This window comes from Oryzias latipes, chromosome 21 (assembly GCF_002234675.1).
Source record: "Oryzias latipes chromosome 21, ASM223467v1".
In the NCBI taxonomy this organism is placed as follows: Eukaryota; Metazoa; Chordata; class Actinopteri; order Beloniformes; family Adrianichthyidae; genus Oryzias; species Oryzias latipes.
In genome coordinates this window covers 28506441-28523528 of record NC_019879.2, presented here as the reverse complement: position 1 = coordinate 28523528, position 17088 = coordinate 28506441, and the positions used below count along the sequence as shown (strand labels likewise).

At 39.4% G+C, this 17088-nt stretch overlaps 2 protein-coding genes across 8 annotated transcripts in view; one reads left to right on the top strand and one right to left on the bottom strand.

Moving 5' to 3' along the window:
* Positions 1-17088, bottom strand: part of LOC101173988 (leucine-rich repeat flightless-interacting protein 2) — a 33504-nt gene that overhangs the window by 15591 nt on the left and 825 nt on the right. For all 5 annotated transcript variants that reach the window (XM_023950467.1, XM_023950466.1, XM_023950465.1 and 2 more), the window contains exon 2: positions 1976-2062. In XM_023950467.1, the coding sequence (XP_023806235.1) occupies positions 1976-2062 (87 nt within the window). The remainder of the gene's footprint in view (positions 1-1975; positions 2063-17088) is intronic.
* LOC101173752 (cytotoxic T-lymphocyte protein 4) overlaps positions 5947-17088 on the top strand; it is a 32938-nt gene continuing 21796 nt past the window's right edge. For all 3 annotated transcript variants that reach the window (XM_020712944.2, XM_020712943.2, XM_023950469.1), the window contains exons 1-2: positions 5947-7155; positions 9714-9903. The gene's annotated coding sequence lies outside the window, so the exon portion shown is untranslated. The remainder of the gene's footprint in view (positions 7156-9713; positions 9904-17088) is intronic.

The window sequence follows — 17088 nt, the reverse complement described above, 5'->3', positions numbered from 1 at the left end:
ATAATTCCATTCTAACCCTAAAATGTGCTTCTCCTCACATGACCTTCTCCCCTTATCAGACGGAGTAGGAGGTCCAGCAGCTGACTAACGTTCTGTTGGAGTCGTAAAGTCTCTACATCGTAACGTTGTGAACTTTTATTTCAGCTGCTTTAAAAACTGCCTTTCTCGAGTTCTTTCCTTTCAAGGCCCATTTCGATTTTTTTCCCCAAACCCTGTTGGTTTTTCAGTCCATCTTTAAGTAGATCCTGGTTTAGTCTCACTCTGATCATCTTTGAAGCATTTCCACTGGTCTTTAAATTAGGATTATGCTGATTTTAGGCAAAATCCAAGTCTAGGAAATAGTTTTTTTAAATTAGAGTGGGTTTTTAAAGCAAAGCTTGAAATGAGAAATGTTTGGTTGGAGGATTTCATGTCTGCACTGACAGAAGGTCTGACGATCAGCGGGAGATCAGAAATGGACAAACTACAGAGTCCTCCTTCCATTTGAGATTACACAAGACTAAAAATAGTCAGGTCAGAAAAAGCGAGGCCTCCTGCCGTGAAGATCAAGGGTGCTAAAGCAGGAAAGACCTCTGACCCCAAACTACACACCAAAAGCTTCAAACCCAAACCTCCTGCAGGACACACAGCAGGTGTGAGGCTCAACTTTAGGGTCTTTTCCTGACCTGCAGTGAAAACGAATCAATAATCCTTCAATCAGACCTGAAGGGAAACCAGATTCTCCACAGAATCACACGTTTGTGGGTCGGGTTCTTGGTTCTTTGTGTCATTGCAGCTCCACAAAGACACAAACACAACTCTACAAAAGTTTAAACCAGAAATAGAATTGGATTTATACAATTATAAATGTTTTTAAATCATTTTTAAAAAGCACTTCCAAAAACAATCAAATAATTCCAGACTATAGTCTGCTTTTAAGTTATTATGACGCGGATTAACCTTTTAACCTAAGCCTTGTGGGTAAAAAAAAATTAAATTAGCAATCAATAAAATAAACTTAATACTGTGAAGATTACATACAGTTAAAAAAATGATTTTTATTTAAAAAAACATTAATTTAAAAACAGATTTTTGTCGATTTAATTCATTTTATACCAGCTAAAACAGAAAAACAAAAAATATTTTTATTTGTTTGACATAATTAAACTAAAGGAAGCTAAGAACAAACATTTTATAAACAATAAGAAAATACAAAAAACCATAAATTACAAATATTTCTGTATTCAACAACATTAGACTCAGGTTCTAAGAAGACGTGACAGTTTTAGATTTTAGGAGGATTTCTAAGGTGGTATTTTGACATTAGCTTTTGTCACTGTGATAAAAACAAAGAACAATTACGTTAACAAAACTAAAAAAAAATAAAAATTTGATTAAAACTAGTTATAAATATTTATTGAGCTGTAGAACATTAATTTTAAAGTAATACTAACAAACTATTCGCTTTTTAGCTTATTTTTCCCTTTGCGAATGCTTGTGTGAAAGTCTTTATTTCTAGATTTTGGTTATATTTTTATAAGTGCTTGACTTGCTGCATGGACAGACCATTTGACTACTTTCTAGTGAATTTCTTCTTAAGATTAGAGTTCTCTTCCTGTTTTTAGGCTACCTCTTTTCGCACCATTAAAATAAACGCTGCTTTGATCTTTTTAGCTGAAGTTCAGAAATGAATAATGTTTGCCTTGGAAACCAAATCCAGAAAGGTTTCAGGGCCTCAGTGTTGATCCGTTTGCTCTTCTTCTTCTTCACAACCTTTCTGACACCTCAATCCGTTTTTTTCTGACCCACCGGATCCAGGATCCAGGAAGTGCAGCACAAACGTTTGTGTGAGGAAGAATGAAAACAGATTGACGTTTCCCAACATTATTCTGAGGAAAAACTCCGGGTAGGATTGAATGTGCGGCCCTCAGTGGATTGTGGAGGAATTGTGTGTGTGTGTGTGTGTGTATGTGTGTGTGTGTGTCCGGTTGTGTACCTCCTTCTGTTGTCGCTCCAGCTCCTTCATGCGGATCTCTCTGGCCTCTGCTCTGGCGGCTCGCTTTGCTGCCAGCCTGGCCTCAGCCTGGAGTTGGGTTAACAGGGAGAGGACACAAGGAGGGAGAAAGGAGGTGAGACACCTTCAACTCGGCTGGTTCACGTTCTGAACACGCCGAGCGTAGTTTAATCTAAACCTGGTGACATCGGATGGATGAATCCACGCAAATGCATCCTAGAAACATCTGACATCATCATCCAGGCGATCTTTTCAGGCAGAATGTTAGTCTTTATGGACCAGAGAGCATCTGAAATACCTTCTATGTTTAAGAGGTTTTTTTAATCATTAGTCAAAAAAAAACAAATATTTTGAGCATAATAATTAGACCGACTGAAAGGATAAAGCAGCGGGTTGCAAATAAGAGCCTTCTCCACATGCACCCACATGGATGCTGCAGGTTTTTCCAGGTCGTACGGTTCTGTGGAGGGTCGTAGAGAGGAGCAGCCGCAGCTTAAGGGCAGCGCAGTGCGGCCAATGAAAGTGGAACGTACCTTTGTCCTGTATCCATAAGGCTAATGGAAGCTGCGCGCACTTATGACCTAAGGATGATGCTGTCGTACAATACGCTACACTCTAGTTGTTAGTGAAGTGCGAGTACTGGCTCCTCACTGACTGCACGTAAATGTTGCGTCCACGTGGCGTGCAAGTGACGTGTCCGTAGACAGTCCACACAAACTACACTCTGACTGTCTAATTTCCTCGTTGTATCATTGATTTGTATTCCTAAAATCAGACGATTAAACATCATTACAGCTTTGATGAGTCACTGTGAAGAAAACTGAGACAGCTATGACTCTTTTATGTGTTCCATGCTCATTGTAATGATGCAGAGCTGCAGTCAAACTCTCAGAAAGGACCCCCCCTCCCCCCCTTCAAAAAGGGGAGCCACTGGGTAGTGTCGGAGCTCCAGGCTGATTTCAGTGTTAATGAGTTTCAGAGACTCCATGTTCCACTCAGCAGACTGACAAAAACAGGGATTTGTCCTTAAAAGGACTGCTGTCCGTGTGCATGTGTGTGCACTTCCTTCCCTTTGCTAAGGTTGCAGCCCTTTAGCTACGATGACTGAATGCCTGCTAATGCATTTCCTCGAGACGGTCACTGGAAGTAATGGAGAACAAAAAATCTGTGTTTCTGTGCAGGTTACTGTGAGTCAACGGTGTATTTTAGCCCAATAGAGCCCAATAGAACTCTCGGTTGTTGTATTTTCTGGATCCATGTGGGGGAACAAACACTTGGATCTAAGAAGACCGCAAACCTCGATCACCTCCTGCGTATGGAGATAAATACTAACGTTCACCTGAACATTTCCACTGTCGAAAATGAGAAAAGCAGACATGGAAAACCTGATAAATAGATAAAGCTATAGCATCTCTGTGGTAAATCTGCTAAGGGTGCTTTCAGACCGAGATGTTTGATCTGCGGGGTTCACTCTGTTTGTGCAGGTGTGGCAGCTCACCTGCATAAGTCAGTGAATGCAGAGCAGAGACAGCGGAAATGACTACTGTTCTTCATGCTTCAGGGGTTTCTGCTGCTGGGGAGGAACCTTTCAAAACAAAGTCCCTGAAACTGGGATGTAAGATAAAAGATAAGCTGCAAGGAAAAATAAATACAAACTCCCTGGAACTAAAAATAAAGGGAATTTTTGTTCGTTATAATCGTTATTATTTCCTCGTTATATGACACATTTAATTTACAATCAAAAAGCTATCATGCTTAGACCTGCTATGTGATTCCTGCATGTGGATTCTTTAGCTCTGTGGTACCCAAACCCCGAGCATAATATGTAACAAGCATAGACTGTATATGAAAGTTGGACTAAGTGTGATGTCATCCACAGAAAATGGTTTATTCCGGCTACCAATTGAAGACAATTCAGTCGCTATTTATTTTGCGATATGGACGCCGCCATGTTGAAGCTAGATGACAACAGTAAGCAGGAATTAGTTCCAAGTCTGTCTAAGTCAATGTTTCTATGGAGATCAATCAGGAGTAAGCTTCTTGGAAGGCCAGACCCCTACCACGTTTTACAAATTTTACGTGAGACCAGCTACGTTTATTGAGCATCTGATTGGTCAGTTTATAACTTGGACTGCAGAAAAAAATATCGTGATAAAACAAGATTATTAAGAACAATATCTGGCATTAAAACGGTCCGTGGCCTAAAGATTTGAATGAGGTCACACTCTAACAGCAGTCAGTGACGCACAGCTCCTGTTTGCCCCCAAACCCTGGATGATCTGAACAAAACGCCAAGGTTCTGCAGAAAAAAAGACGGTGACGTTTGAATCTGCCAGAACCGGTTTCAGCAAATCAAACTAAATCGGCCAAAAAAAGTGTGTTTTACTGCAAAGCAGCAGCTACGAAGTAAAGACAGTGTGCAGAACGGCTGAGTCTGTGTGAGTCTGTCTATGCGGCAGCAGGAGCTCAGGCTTGTCTTGTGCTCTAAGAAGGGTTGGTGACTTAAGGAGTCATGGAGACAGTGAGATCATTCACACATTACCACCCTCCTCCTCACAGAGAAGGTTCTGCTGTACATGGAGAACCTCAGCGAGGCTGGGGTGTCACTTTAACTCACCCATGTTCACACAATGGCTCCATTGAATTTATGGCCTTTTTTAAAGCTGTAATGTCTTGCGTTTATTTTTTTTTTTCCGGTCACGCTTAAGCATGTTGGTCTGGATTTTATCTGTCTCCAGTTAGAAGATGAACCAAAACTAGGCCAGGAGTTCCATCTCTCCTCTTCTCTGATAGCTAAAATTACTGACCCACATGGACTCCATCCCTATCGGACCTTGACTAATTTAGCTCATTTTCAAATGGGTCGCCTCCCTGGAGAGGAAATGAGCCAGTTCTGTGCAGAACTAGCATCCTCCCACAAGAAGGTGTGAAAACACTGACCTTACTGACACTGAACTCATTTTGGAACAAAGATAACGATGTTTATACGTTCCTACCAGCTCTGAAATGCTACGATTCTATAGAATGGGTGAGATCTGCTGCCCTGCGGAGCATCAGCTGACCTGCCTGGCCTGCATTTACATGCCCAGCATGCCAATCCACTAAGAAGAGGGTTATTTTCATAAGCACGAGTGCTGACAGAGAGATAGAAAAGAGTTCAGCCCCTCGCTGAGGTTGGAGCGCGCTCCAACTGGGCGGGACCTTCGAATAAATGGGTCTCCGATGAGTCCAGCAAATCCACGTAAACCCAGTCCACAGTCAGCTCATGATGTGTTTGCACCTGAGGGTTAACTCCTGAGGCCTGGGCGGTATCGCGTGGAACAGAAGTGCTTAGATCAGCAAAGAGAAAAAACAAACGGTCAAAAAATGTTTACGCTGCAATCGATTCATCGAACTAATGATCGCTTAAAGATGCAATAATTATTCATCAAGGCAAAAAATCTCTTTTCTTTTAAATCTGTTTTCTATATTTTTCACGTTAAAAAAAGATTTTCAGTTAGTTTTTTATGTAAAAATTAATAAATTTATTAAGTAAGGTTCCGCCTTTGTTTAATTTAATTTAAATGTTATGTGAAAATGTTTTTAAAAACAAAAAAAAGGATCAATATATCAATAAAAATAATCAAATAACGTTGAAACCTAAATCAAACGTCATTTTGAGGTTGTGAACTGCTCGAAAAAAAAGCAGATTTGAAGGAGACTGTAAAGAAATAAATAAGAGGATTAGATCTTATTAAAAGTGTGAGAGTAAAAGTAGAAGAATTGATGATCCACAAGTGTGGCGGAGGACAAAATACAGCTCAAAAAGTCTTTAAAAAGGCAAAAACCAAACTCAAGTTCCTTTGTGAACCCCAGAAGAATTTATTCAATTGATTTTTTTTATGTTTGTTTATTAATTATTATTATTATTAATAATAAAAAATTAAAAACTCAACTTTGACTCAGTGGGTTTTCCAGGGTTAAGATGAAGCACAAACAAACAGGCAGGGTAAAGGTGAGGCTGGAACTACGCCTGTAAAATTTGAGAAAGTTAAACAGAAAATGACTGAATGATAAACCAGTGAGAGGCTGATTCGCTTCATTTCAACCTACTAGAAACAAAATGTTCCGGCAGAAGCTTTTAATTTGGTGAATTCTTAAGAATAAATGTGCTTCCTCCAATAAAATACAACTAAGAACTGTGTCTTAAAGACAATTAACTCTCGTTTCTGCGACACAAACTTCCAGCTGCTGCTGCAGAGCGACACTTCAGAACTGAAAATGTGTGACAGTTTTATTTAGAGAAGTCCTTCCACGCAGGATTTGAGTTGATGAGCAGCTTAAGGATTTGGTAATTACTCGCCAGCCAGTCGATCATCAAGCTGCAAGCAGAGGCAGACAAATGAGGCTAAAAAGGATTAAAGAAATCCCCTTATGCTGCTTTTTGTTTTCCAGGATTTCCGCTGTTTGAAATGATTTGCTTATAAAGAAAAAAAGGAGGGGGGGCAGTATTTTCCTTTTCTGTTTAAATGTATTTATTTTTTCAGACATTTACTAGTTAGTACTTTTATTGCGTAAATATTTCAATCATTTTGTACTTGAGCAGCTCCAACACAGCACATTTCATCTTTATATATTTAACACAGGCCTCTGGCTTTCTTACTTTGGCTGTTTCTGTCCTCGTCTCCTCTATTTATCAAGTTCTAAACAAGGTTATCTAATCAACTTGACTTTTATTTTGAAGCAGTCGCTCCCTGCTGTGTGCTGGTTTCCTGTCAGCCCTTGTTCACACCTGATTTGAGTTTGTGTGTCGTCAAAACTGCTTCTTGCTTGTCGCTACTTTTCTCAGGATCATCTTAAAGGGTCTGAAAAACTAGATTGTAAATCTGAAAAAAAAGTGAAAATTTGAACCGTTTTCAGAATTTCACAGGGTAAAACTTGAAGAAAATGTTAAAAAAGAGAAAGTTAGCTTTTTAGTTCTCGTTTGGTAATGTAACTGAACCTTTTACGTGTGTGGCAGCTCAAACTACAGCTTTACAAAAATGTGCTTCAAATTTTGGTTCAGACAGTTGATGAAGCTGCAGTTTTATCATAAATGGAGATTTTCTTTCTGCTCCCATTGACCCACATGTCCTCCATCGTCTTGAAGGTTTCCTGGATTACAAGACATTCATCCCATCAAAGTAGGCAGAAACTCTGACAAAACACATTTTAAACAATTCTTTTCACACCTTTTCTCAGGTGAAACGCTGCGTTTGTCGTCCTTATCTGTAAGGAATTGCCACAGAGATGGCAGAGAGAAACCTTTTTTTCTTTCTCAAAAACAGGATAAAGGGGATGAGGAAAAGTGTTGAAATGCTCTCATATTTTGAGATTCCCCCAGATGATCTTGTTGGTCAGTTGAACCCTATGACTGGAGGACTGCATGGTGCGGCCGGGCTGTCCAGAGCTCATTGAGGTGTTGGGAAGTATTTACAGCAGATTAGTCTGAGCCTCAATGGGCCAGAAGAAGCTGCTGTTGCAATTATCCACCCTTTTATTTCATCTCGTTAAGTTTACTGTAACTCTCTTTTTTTTACCTGTTTTAACAAACGTTCCCTAAACCGACTTCAGCTTGTCCAAAACTCTGCAGCAAGACTTTTAGCAGGAAGCAGCAAACACACACATCACTCCTCTGTTGTCTGCTTTACATTGGTTACCTGTCAAATTTCGAATTGATTTTAAAATTCTACTTTTAGTTTCTAGAACCCTGCGTGGTCAAAACCCGATGTACATATCTGACCTTTTAACCTCGTCCTCTTTGGCCCGTTCCTTGGGTTCTTCCAACCCAATTATTTTTTTTTTTTTTTCATCAATTATTGAAGCTGGTTGATCTCATTATATCACTTCACTTGCCCCAAAAAGTGATTCATGATTTTCCTAACGAAATGTAATCTGGACGTATTTTTAACTTTTGATACTTGGTCTTCAAATGCTATGATGATTTCGGAAATGGTGTCTATTTTTCCTGATATGGTGTTTATTTTTAATCATAGTCATAATTTTTCTGATGAAAATAATCTCCATATATTTTAGATAACCGATCTGCCTGTGCTATGTTGATTTCCAAAATAGTTATTTTACATAATTATTAAGTAATTCATCTTTATGTGATTTATTGATACTTAAGGATTTGTATTGACCTGAAACTGTTGGTAAGGCATCAGATAGAATTTATGAACCGGATATTGATAAATCATGTAAATAAAATGGTTATGGTAGAACAGGCGTGGGATTATAGAAGTTTGCTTCCTTCCACCCCTTTTCAAGCAATCTTTGATTTAATGTCTAATTATCCTAAGTTTGATACATCTTTGTATGAATGTATAACTGCTGATTGTATTGTTTTGTGCATTATTCTTGCTTTGACTGCTTGAAATAAACCATTACAAGTCACAATCTTTACTTTAAAACCCGCTTTAAGGCTAGAGGACGTCTCTCATCCTCGTCTTTGGAACTCCCTTTCATTGTCGTTGTGTCAGATTGACTCCGTTGAGTGTTTTAAATCTCAGGTCAAGACGTTTTTATTCAGGTTTTAGTTGTTTTTATTCCTTGCTTTATACGTTTCACTGTGTTTTGTTTTATTATTGTATTTTGTTACTTCTCTGTGTTTTCATTTGATGTTGAGCTCCTTTTGTGAAGCACTTTGTGATTCTGTCTGGGAAATTGCTTTATAAATAAAGACGATCTATTCCGTCTCCTCTACTCGGCTGCGGTCATCTGGGGACGCGTTGCAGAGCTGCAGACGGGTCATCCCCCGCTGAAGCATGCTTTCAGCTTCACATGGAAGCTCATGGTGCCATGCAGGGTCCGCTTCAGTACGTGGTGCTGCTCCAAACTCTGCACTTCCTGACATGTGCAACACAAAGACCGGCTCCAGTCGCCCGGCTTTAGTCTCCTTAAAAGGAAGCCGAGTCTCTCTGTGCTGGTTTCCTCTGGATGACATCACCGCAGGCACAGCCCATGCAGATTGTTATCACAAACTACTTCCTGTTTATTAAGCATGGCTGACTTTCTTCCAGAGGAGGGTGGCGTTTGGGGACTGAGTGCCCATGTGATTATTTATCAAATCAGGTGCACATCAGGGATGTTGACGGTACGACTGGCTGTGAGGACGCCTAAAGAACAAACTCGGGCGTGTTCACGTGCTCGCCATAACAAGGAGGAACAATGTTCTCGTGAAAGCCTTTACAGGAACATGACTGGTTCCAGAGAGTTATGTCAGCTCCTGGCAAAATGACTTCACTGGTTTGATTGTATTCATTTTTGTGCTAATATTTTAGGTTAAAACAAGCAAAGTTTACAATTCTTACAAATATTAAATGAAGTTTTCTTTGAGCAAACTAGTTCATCTTATTATAGAAATGAAACCATCTGAAAAACAGTCATTCAGATGTTTTTGTGCTACAATATTTTAAATGAAATCAGCATTTTTCATCTGTAACCTTTTCAAAATAAGATAATCTGACAAGTTTTTCATTGTTTTTTTTTTTCCTCAAAGAAGCTTTAGATTAAACTGTGAACACAAAATCTAAACAATTTCAAATGTATATCTTTAGAGACTATATGTGATCCAGAAGTATGGCGCACTTGTGTTTCTTCTTTGTCTTGTTTTTAATTTACAATACATTTTAAGATGTTTTTTAGAGCATTGAATGAAAAGGTTTTTAAGCCCATTACTTTTCTTGTATTCTTCTTGCAGCACCCCCCCTTCAAACCTTTTTTGGGTCCCCAAACCGGACTTGAAGCACTAGCGGAGCCCTCTTGGGTGGTCCGTGTCCATGGAGGGTCGTAGAGAGGGGCAGCTGCATCTTAAGAAGAGCTAAAGTCTGTTTTGAAGTTCTGTTGCGGCTAGAACGGGACGTCGTGAAAATGGTATTGTCGTGCCTAAGGTAAGTGTATGGTGAAGTGTTCGTAAGGCTGATGTAAGTTAAACGCACTTATGACGTACAGGTATACGGTATCCCTACGCCACACTCAAGTCGTTGGTAAGGTGCGAGTACTAGCACCTTACTGAGCACGCAAATGCTGCACGGATGGGATGTGGACGTGGATGCGTAAGTGTTCGTAGGGCGCCTGCAGAATGTCCAAACAAACTACACTGTCTGATTGTAAATGTGGGGGGAAAAAAAGTGAAAATCTAAACAGTTTTCAAAATGTCACTACACTAATCTCATGTGTAACAGTCAGGCTGCGTGCACTTATCACGTGAACAGCATTATTGGGCTTCTTTGTATGGGTACGACCTGCCTGCATCTCACCTTCTTGATGGACGCAGACCTAAACTTTGATAAACACATTAAAAAACACCCTAATATCTTAAAAAATATTGAAAGCATTAAAGATCTGATGTCAAAGCAGTATGCGGAGAAAGTTTCATCTTTAGTCGACTTGACTGCTGTAACAGTGTTTTTACAAGACGACCAAAGAAAAATCTATCAGGAAACTGCAGCTCTTTCAGAACTGGTCGGGTTCTCAAATCCCAAAAAAGAAGAACCACATCAGTGCAGTTCTGAGGTCTCCCCACTGGCTGCCTGTTTGCCAGATGATAGACTTTAAAGTGCTGTTGCTGGTTTGTAAAGCTTTAAAGAAGTGCAGAACACGGAGAAACTGCATTCAGCTTCTATGCTCCACAGATCTGGAACAGACTTCCAGAAAGCTTTAGATCAGAAGAAACAGTTTATTTAAATCCAGGTTAAAGACCCACCTGTTCTTAGCTACATCTGATTAGTTTTTATTCAAAAGTTTAAATCCGCACTGTTACTTTCAATTCAGCTCTTCTGAGCCTTCTTCAAATTGAGTTTTAATGATGACACCTTTATTATTTATTTTGATTCTTTCTTTTCATGTTGTATGCAAAGCACTTTAATTTATTTAATTAATGTATTCAATCTACAAACAAACTTGCCTTCCCTTGCCTCTCTTGCATGAACATTTTCTCTCTACGCGTCCACTGGGCGGTCTACGACCTTGATATTTGGCGTGGGCCACCTGCGTGCCCATGCAGGTTTTGACACATTTCCATGGCAGACGGCCCGTCTCCACCCGTAAGGGCAGTTGTGAAGAAGGCTTTTGTCTGAACTGCTGTCTCTGCTGTTTGAAGACCCTTTCATAGTTTTTATCTCTTTAGTCCTTTAACCTGTTTTTGTTCTGAGATGTTCTCCACATCTTCAGGACTCTGATCTTTAAATGCAGGTGAACTGCGGGTTTATGAACATCTGTGCCATCAACTAATGTAAATCATGTTTCCGTGGAATTATGAAAAATTTCTGGAAACCTCTACCTTTTTAGGGACCAACTCATTGTTTTTTTGATAGAGGTTCATAGTGTCTGACACCTCATAAAGCAAAGATTTATCTTCACAAGGAAAGTAAAGATGGCCACTAAGTGTCAGTTCAGTCTGAGCCAAACAAGAAACTTAGTCTCTCTTGGGTAAAAGGGAAACTTCCGTGTTAGTTTAGTTCATGTGCTGGGATGGTAGTTTTGATATTCTGTTTTTGTCTACGATGAAGATCATAAGGAATGCAGAGAATTGCCTCCCTCGGCTTCATTATGTAGCGCTGGTGGTCCATCCCCTGTTTTATTTTTAGACATGCCTGCAGCAAACGGCTCTTATTATTCTTGGCGGAAAGTATTTTGCACAGTTGCAGGTCAGTAAGTCTGCAACTGTGCGTTCCTCGTTCAGTACTGCGCTCAAATCATCAGAAGGAATCGATTCAACTGAACCTTCGGTCCATATAAAAGTTTATTTCCCTGTTTTTAAGAGGCATTTGGACAATCTCCAAGAGTCAGTTTGTTTTGTTCGTCAGCCGATCCTGTTCTTCAGGATTTCTAAAAGGAACTGGTTGAAGATGCTTGAAAGATGTTTTCAGGGACTTTTTCTACTGAATCCTAAAGGTTTACCAAATACTGTCAAAAAAGTATAAAAACATAAACTGTTCTAATGATCAGAATTCAGATCAGAGAAGGATTGAACGAGCTCTAAAAACCTCTTAAAACAAGAGGTCCAACAGTTGAGTTAGATGTTTTCCTTCAGTTTTCAATGTTGTGGTTCTCTCAGCTCACTTTGTCTTTGGTGTACCTCAGGGTTCAATCATAGAGCCACTCGTTTTCCTTTTATAGTAAAAATGATTCATTTTTTCCACTTTCCTTATCAACACTCCGTCATTGTCTACTGTAATACCAATAAGTGTTCTGTTCAACTTTGAAAAAATTCCAGAATTAGGATATTTTTTCAAAAAATAACCCAGAGATGGGAGTTATCTCGACTCAACATCAGTGCCTTTGTTGAAAAACAGCTTTTTTCCTGACCTTAGCTGATGAAAAACATGGAAATTTGGAATCTCTTTGGTTAAAGAAGGCTGATTGTGATGATTTTCTAATGTATATTTTGTACTGACTCCAAGTTAAGTTTAGTTTAGACTCTTTTCAGGCTCCTCTTGTGCTGTTCTAAAGACTGGAATCAATAAAGTTTTCCGTTTGCAGTCAGAACTCCAATTAACTTCTGATAAGTTCGTTTTGCAGTGATTTCTTTGCAAGTATAAATTCAAACCAACTTTTTTTTATTTCCAAAGATTCTGACCTCAAAGCTAAGAAGAAGTGAGCCTCATTTCACGATAAAAGATGTCAACTACGGTTTAATCCTTCAATGCCTGTTAACGCCAATATGCGACAAACCACTTCGGCTCTAAAATGACCTAAACGTAGCATCTACTTAAAGCAAAAACATACGTGAAATATTTTTTTCATAACTGGAACATTCTGGTTTTGAATGATCTGCCAACATGGATACTGTAATCATGCCATCATTTGCCTTTTCCAAACAACATCCTAACAGCCTGCAAAATGATTTCATTTGTGCTGTTTTTCATTTTGCATCATTTTAACCCGTTTACACAACTAAAGGTTTTGAAATTATTGATGAATATCCTAAAATGTTCTAAATAAAAATAAAAAATATTCAACTTTGTAAATAGGCATCAAGTTTGCCATACAAATGTTAGCAAAACAAAATCTTTATCTTTAGGTTATAAAAGTCACTTGAGCCTTAAAATCAGGAAGATTTGCATTTGAGCTTTACTACCAGGCAACATGAATAATTTGGAGGCCATGCAATTTGGATTGGATGGACTAAACCATTGGATTTAGATATCTCAGCCAGTCATTTTTCCTGATATCGGTCCAATTCCTGGAGTATTGGATCTATACTTCTAGCCCTCGTTTGCTGTCTGTTGGACAGAGTCGGGTTTATAGAACTGACAAAAAAACAACCACAGCAGGATCAGAACAATAAACACCAACATTCAAAGTTTAAACCCGAGCCAAACCCTCGGTGCTACAGAGCGACGGCAACAACAGTGCCGGTCCATTCCAAGAGAGCCGGTCAGCTGGTGAGCTGCCCCCTCCGTGCACATCCCCCTCCCTCCCACAGACACAGCCTAAAACTGGGGTGCAACAACTGCTGATCTTCCATGGGAGTCTATTTTTAAAGCTCTTTTGCAGAACTCATCAGGGCTGGCATGCTGACCTGTCAGGGCAGCAGCTCTAACAAACTTCACCCAGCGCTACTTAAAGGCATACACTTCCCCTCTGTGGTTTGGTCCTGTCTCTGAATCCACATCATCTTGTTTGGATTCTGAAGCTCCTGCTTCAGAGCCTCAGCTCCCTCAGGCTGCCACTAAAACTACAGCTGGCTAAGATTTCTGCTACTGCAAATACACTACAACCAGAGATGATTACAGCTACAGGAATTTGCAACCTCAGACAGCCCACAGCAGTGTAAATAGTGAGGCAGAAAAGAATAGACCTCAGCCACAGAGCAGACTTCATTCCTACCACATAGACCTGCTCAAATAATTTAAAATATGCTAATTTGACTGCAGAAGTAACTTTGAAATGTGTTAGGAGCTCAGATCCAGTGGAAAGCAGAGCTTGGAATGCTGATCTCTTGAACCTTGCAGTAACGAGCTGACCCTGCCTCCAAAACAGGATGTAGTCCAGCTGGGTCATCATGGCAGATTAGCACACGCTCGTCTTCAACAAACAAATTACATTCGAACCACAGGCAGTGCCGAATTTTAGCGACAAATTTACTATTCTGAGGCCAAACTATGGCTTGAAAATAACAAAATTACATGATGTTTTTCTTTTTGGCCAATGTGGGGTTGAGTGCCTTGCTTAAGAGTAGAAGATCTTTTGCGTAAGGGATTTAAACCACTAACCAGCCAATTGGCAGACAGTCTGCTTATCCGATCAACCATTGTTTTAGGAGAGGGACCAGCAACCACACCAAGCCCAACAATAACAGGTGGGGTTCCGAATAGATTCAGCTCTACTTTGAGCTAAAACAACCCCGCTGACCCTAAAAAATAAAAGCCTCCAGGGCTCTAAGTTTATGTGGTTTTAAAGATGGTTTTATTCTGAAAGGCACCATGTGTTGATGTGTTATGAAAGAACTTTATAAATGAAGTTTGATTTGATTTGAAGGCCATTACATTTTAGAATAAGGGAACCAACTGTCTTTTTTCATTGTTGTAGGGTCTACATCCTGCTTTTCTTAAGCCTTTCAGAGTAAACTATATCCATATATATTTTACCTTTGACCCACTAAAGAACAATTTTTTTAAAATCCAATATTAGTTATTTTTCCAGCTCATTTTCCAACACAAAAAATCTATACGAAACTAACACAAACTCTTTGAACTACCCTAACTCGACAACTGTTTACACAATTAAAGTATTTCTAACAGATTCTTATGCATCAGAGTCAGCTGATTTACATTGATTGCATATAAACTTCACTAACAAAAAGTGGAGCACAAAGAGTTTTTTTTTTTTTCCACTTAACAGTCCATTGGAAATACAAAAACAGTTGAAGAGCTACAATAATTCAAAGACGTCAACACTGGAGCTTAAACTCCAGCATTATAGTGAAGTTTGGAATAGATTACACCAATTGCAGTCAGGATATACCAAATATGTATCCGAGTGTTTGAAAGTCTTTTCTAACTGTGAAATAACTCTTTCCAGCAGACGAACATTCGTGTTTTTAACTTGCGATCGCTCATAGGTCTATATTTAGTTAACTTCATGACCAGTTTGTAGATATAATCCAACATCGGAAGCTTGCAAATGCTATACAGAAGTCAAGTTAGTTGGTGCTGTCACATTTTGACCCTTAGGGAGGTCAGAGGTCATGTTCACAGTTGGTCTTTTCCTACAAATTGTAGTCACAAATTTGGAACAGATTACTGTTCTATGGACAAAAATACATTTTACCTGCTTAAGATACTATACATCTTAGACATGTTTGTTCTGTTGTCAACACAATAGGGGTCAATAGCAAACGGAGTTGGCCTTAGAGAGGGAGGTCTGTACTTATTGACACAGCTGTCTCTTTGATAAAGAGGAGATAATGGACGGGTGGATGAAAACCCACCAACGATGTAGTCAACCCATAGACTTATGTACACCGAATTGATCATCTCTGAGGCTCCGTTGGATTCTACAATGGAGAAATGAAATGTAAAATGACTTTTTTAGACTTTATAGAAATTACTCATTTCTGAAACTACCCTCTACTGGTTATTTGAAGAATTGCAACAATTGATTTTAAAGAGTTTGCTTCAAATTTGGGAACATGACGTTAGCAAACCCATTTCAACATCTCAATCGGCTCCTAATTTTACATTTTGTGTGTCGTTACCAAAAAGACATTGAGTGGAATATAAACGTATTCATAAAGTAATATGTTTAGCCCCTCTGACGGTGTTTTGGATTTACGTCACTTACTTCAAAACTGGTTGAACCGAATTCGTCTTTACTTGGACGCCTGGGTGCCATACTGTCTCCCAACGATGGACCGTCTTACCACAGTTTACTAAACTTAAAGATTAAAGCCAAAAGGACAATTTCGCAGACTCCTTTGACTTTTCCATTACACTGAAGCTATGGCGTCATTATTTTAGGAGCACGGTCTAAGGTTGTGCAATGCCTCCCACTGGTTTGTATTTTGCTTCATTCACACCAGTGATGTGTCACGCATTCAAGAACAGGCTGAACGTGGGTTCTTAAATGCGCTTTTAGCTGCAGTGTTCACACTGGACCGTCGCTACCCAATACTAGCGCATGTCCCTACAGCTGGAAGAGGCTTGCTGAGAAATCTCAAAGGCTTTTTCTTTCATGGCTCTATTCTGATATATGAAAGAGTTGGTGTCATAGGATTCTGGCCGGGCACAAATTATTCATTTCTACTCAATGATCAATTTTCAAATGTATGGCACTTCTGTGAATTAGTGCTACTCGTATGTCGCTACCAAATCAGAGTTCCTGATTGGTCAAAGTTCAACTAGTATTTAAACTTACGACGTCCGCTCAACAGCTGTGGGTTTTGTTTGAAGAGCCTGAAAACAGACTTAAAAACTTGTGTAGCGATGCGAGAACGCAAGAGTTTTGAACGTGGAAGCCTCAAATGCACGATTATATAGAATTTCCATTGAAAGTGGTCATCTGAACGCACAATAACCGTGTTTGGAGTAACGTCACACAAGACAGATGTGATATTGGTTTTTTCAGGTCTAAAGTTTCTCCTTCTTTAGCCATGTCAACACAACTAAACATTAACTGTCAGCTGTTGGAACCATACTTCAAACAGACAAACCTTTGATTGGTAAACATTAGGTAAATAAGAGGGACAGGCCACTGTCAGATATAGGAACATCACCAGATTGGGTTTTTCTACAGCCGCCGCTTGACGACTACAGGTCAACACTCTCGAGTGTAATCTATAACATAAATTAAACCAGAATTTAGGAATTTTTTGTACGAAAGGCTATATTCTCATTGAAGTGGCAAGTTTCTGTAACACCCCCCCTAGTGGTTACTTTATGAAGTGACCTGGCTCCAGATGGTTCTGATTTTTAACTGCTTTGGAACTGGAAGTCGTAGGGCTGCTGTAAAATAGATCTTTACGACGTAAACTGATCTCCTTCATAAAAGTCAGGTGTCCACAATTATGATTCGTGGTGAGACAATGTACATTAAGGAGTTTCAGTTGAAACTGACTTTTCTGAATTAAT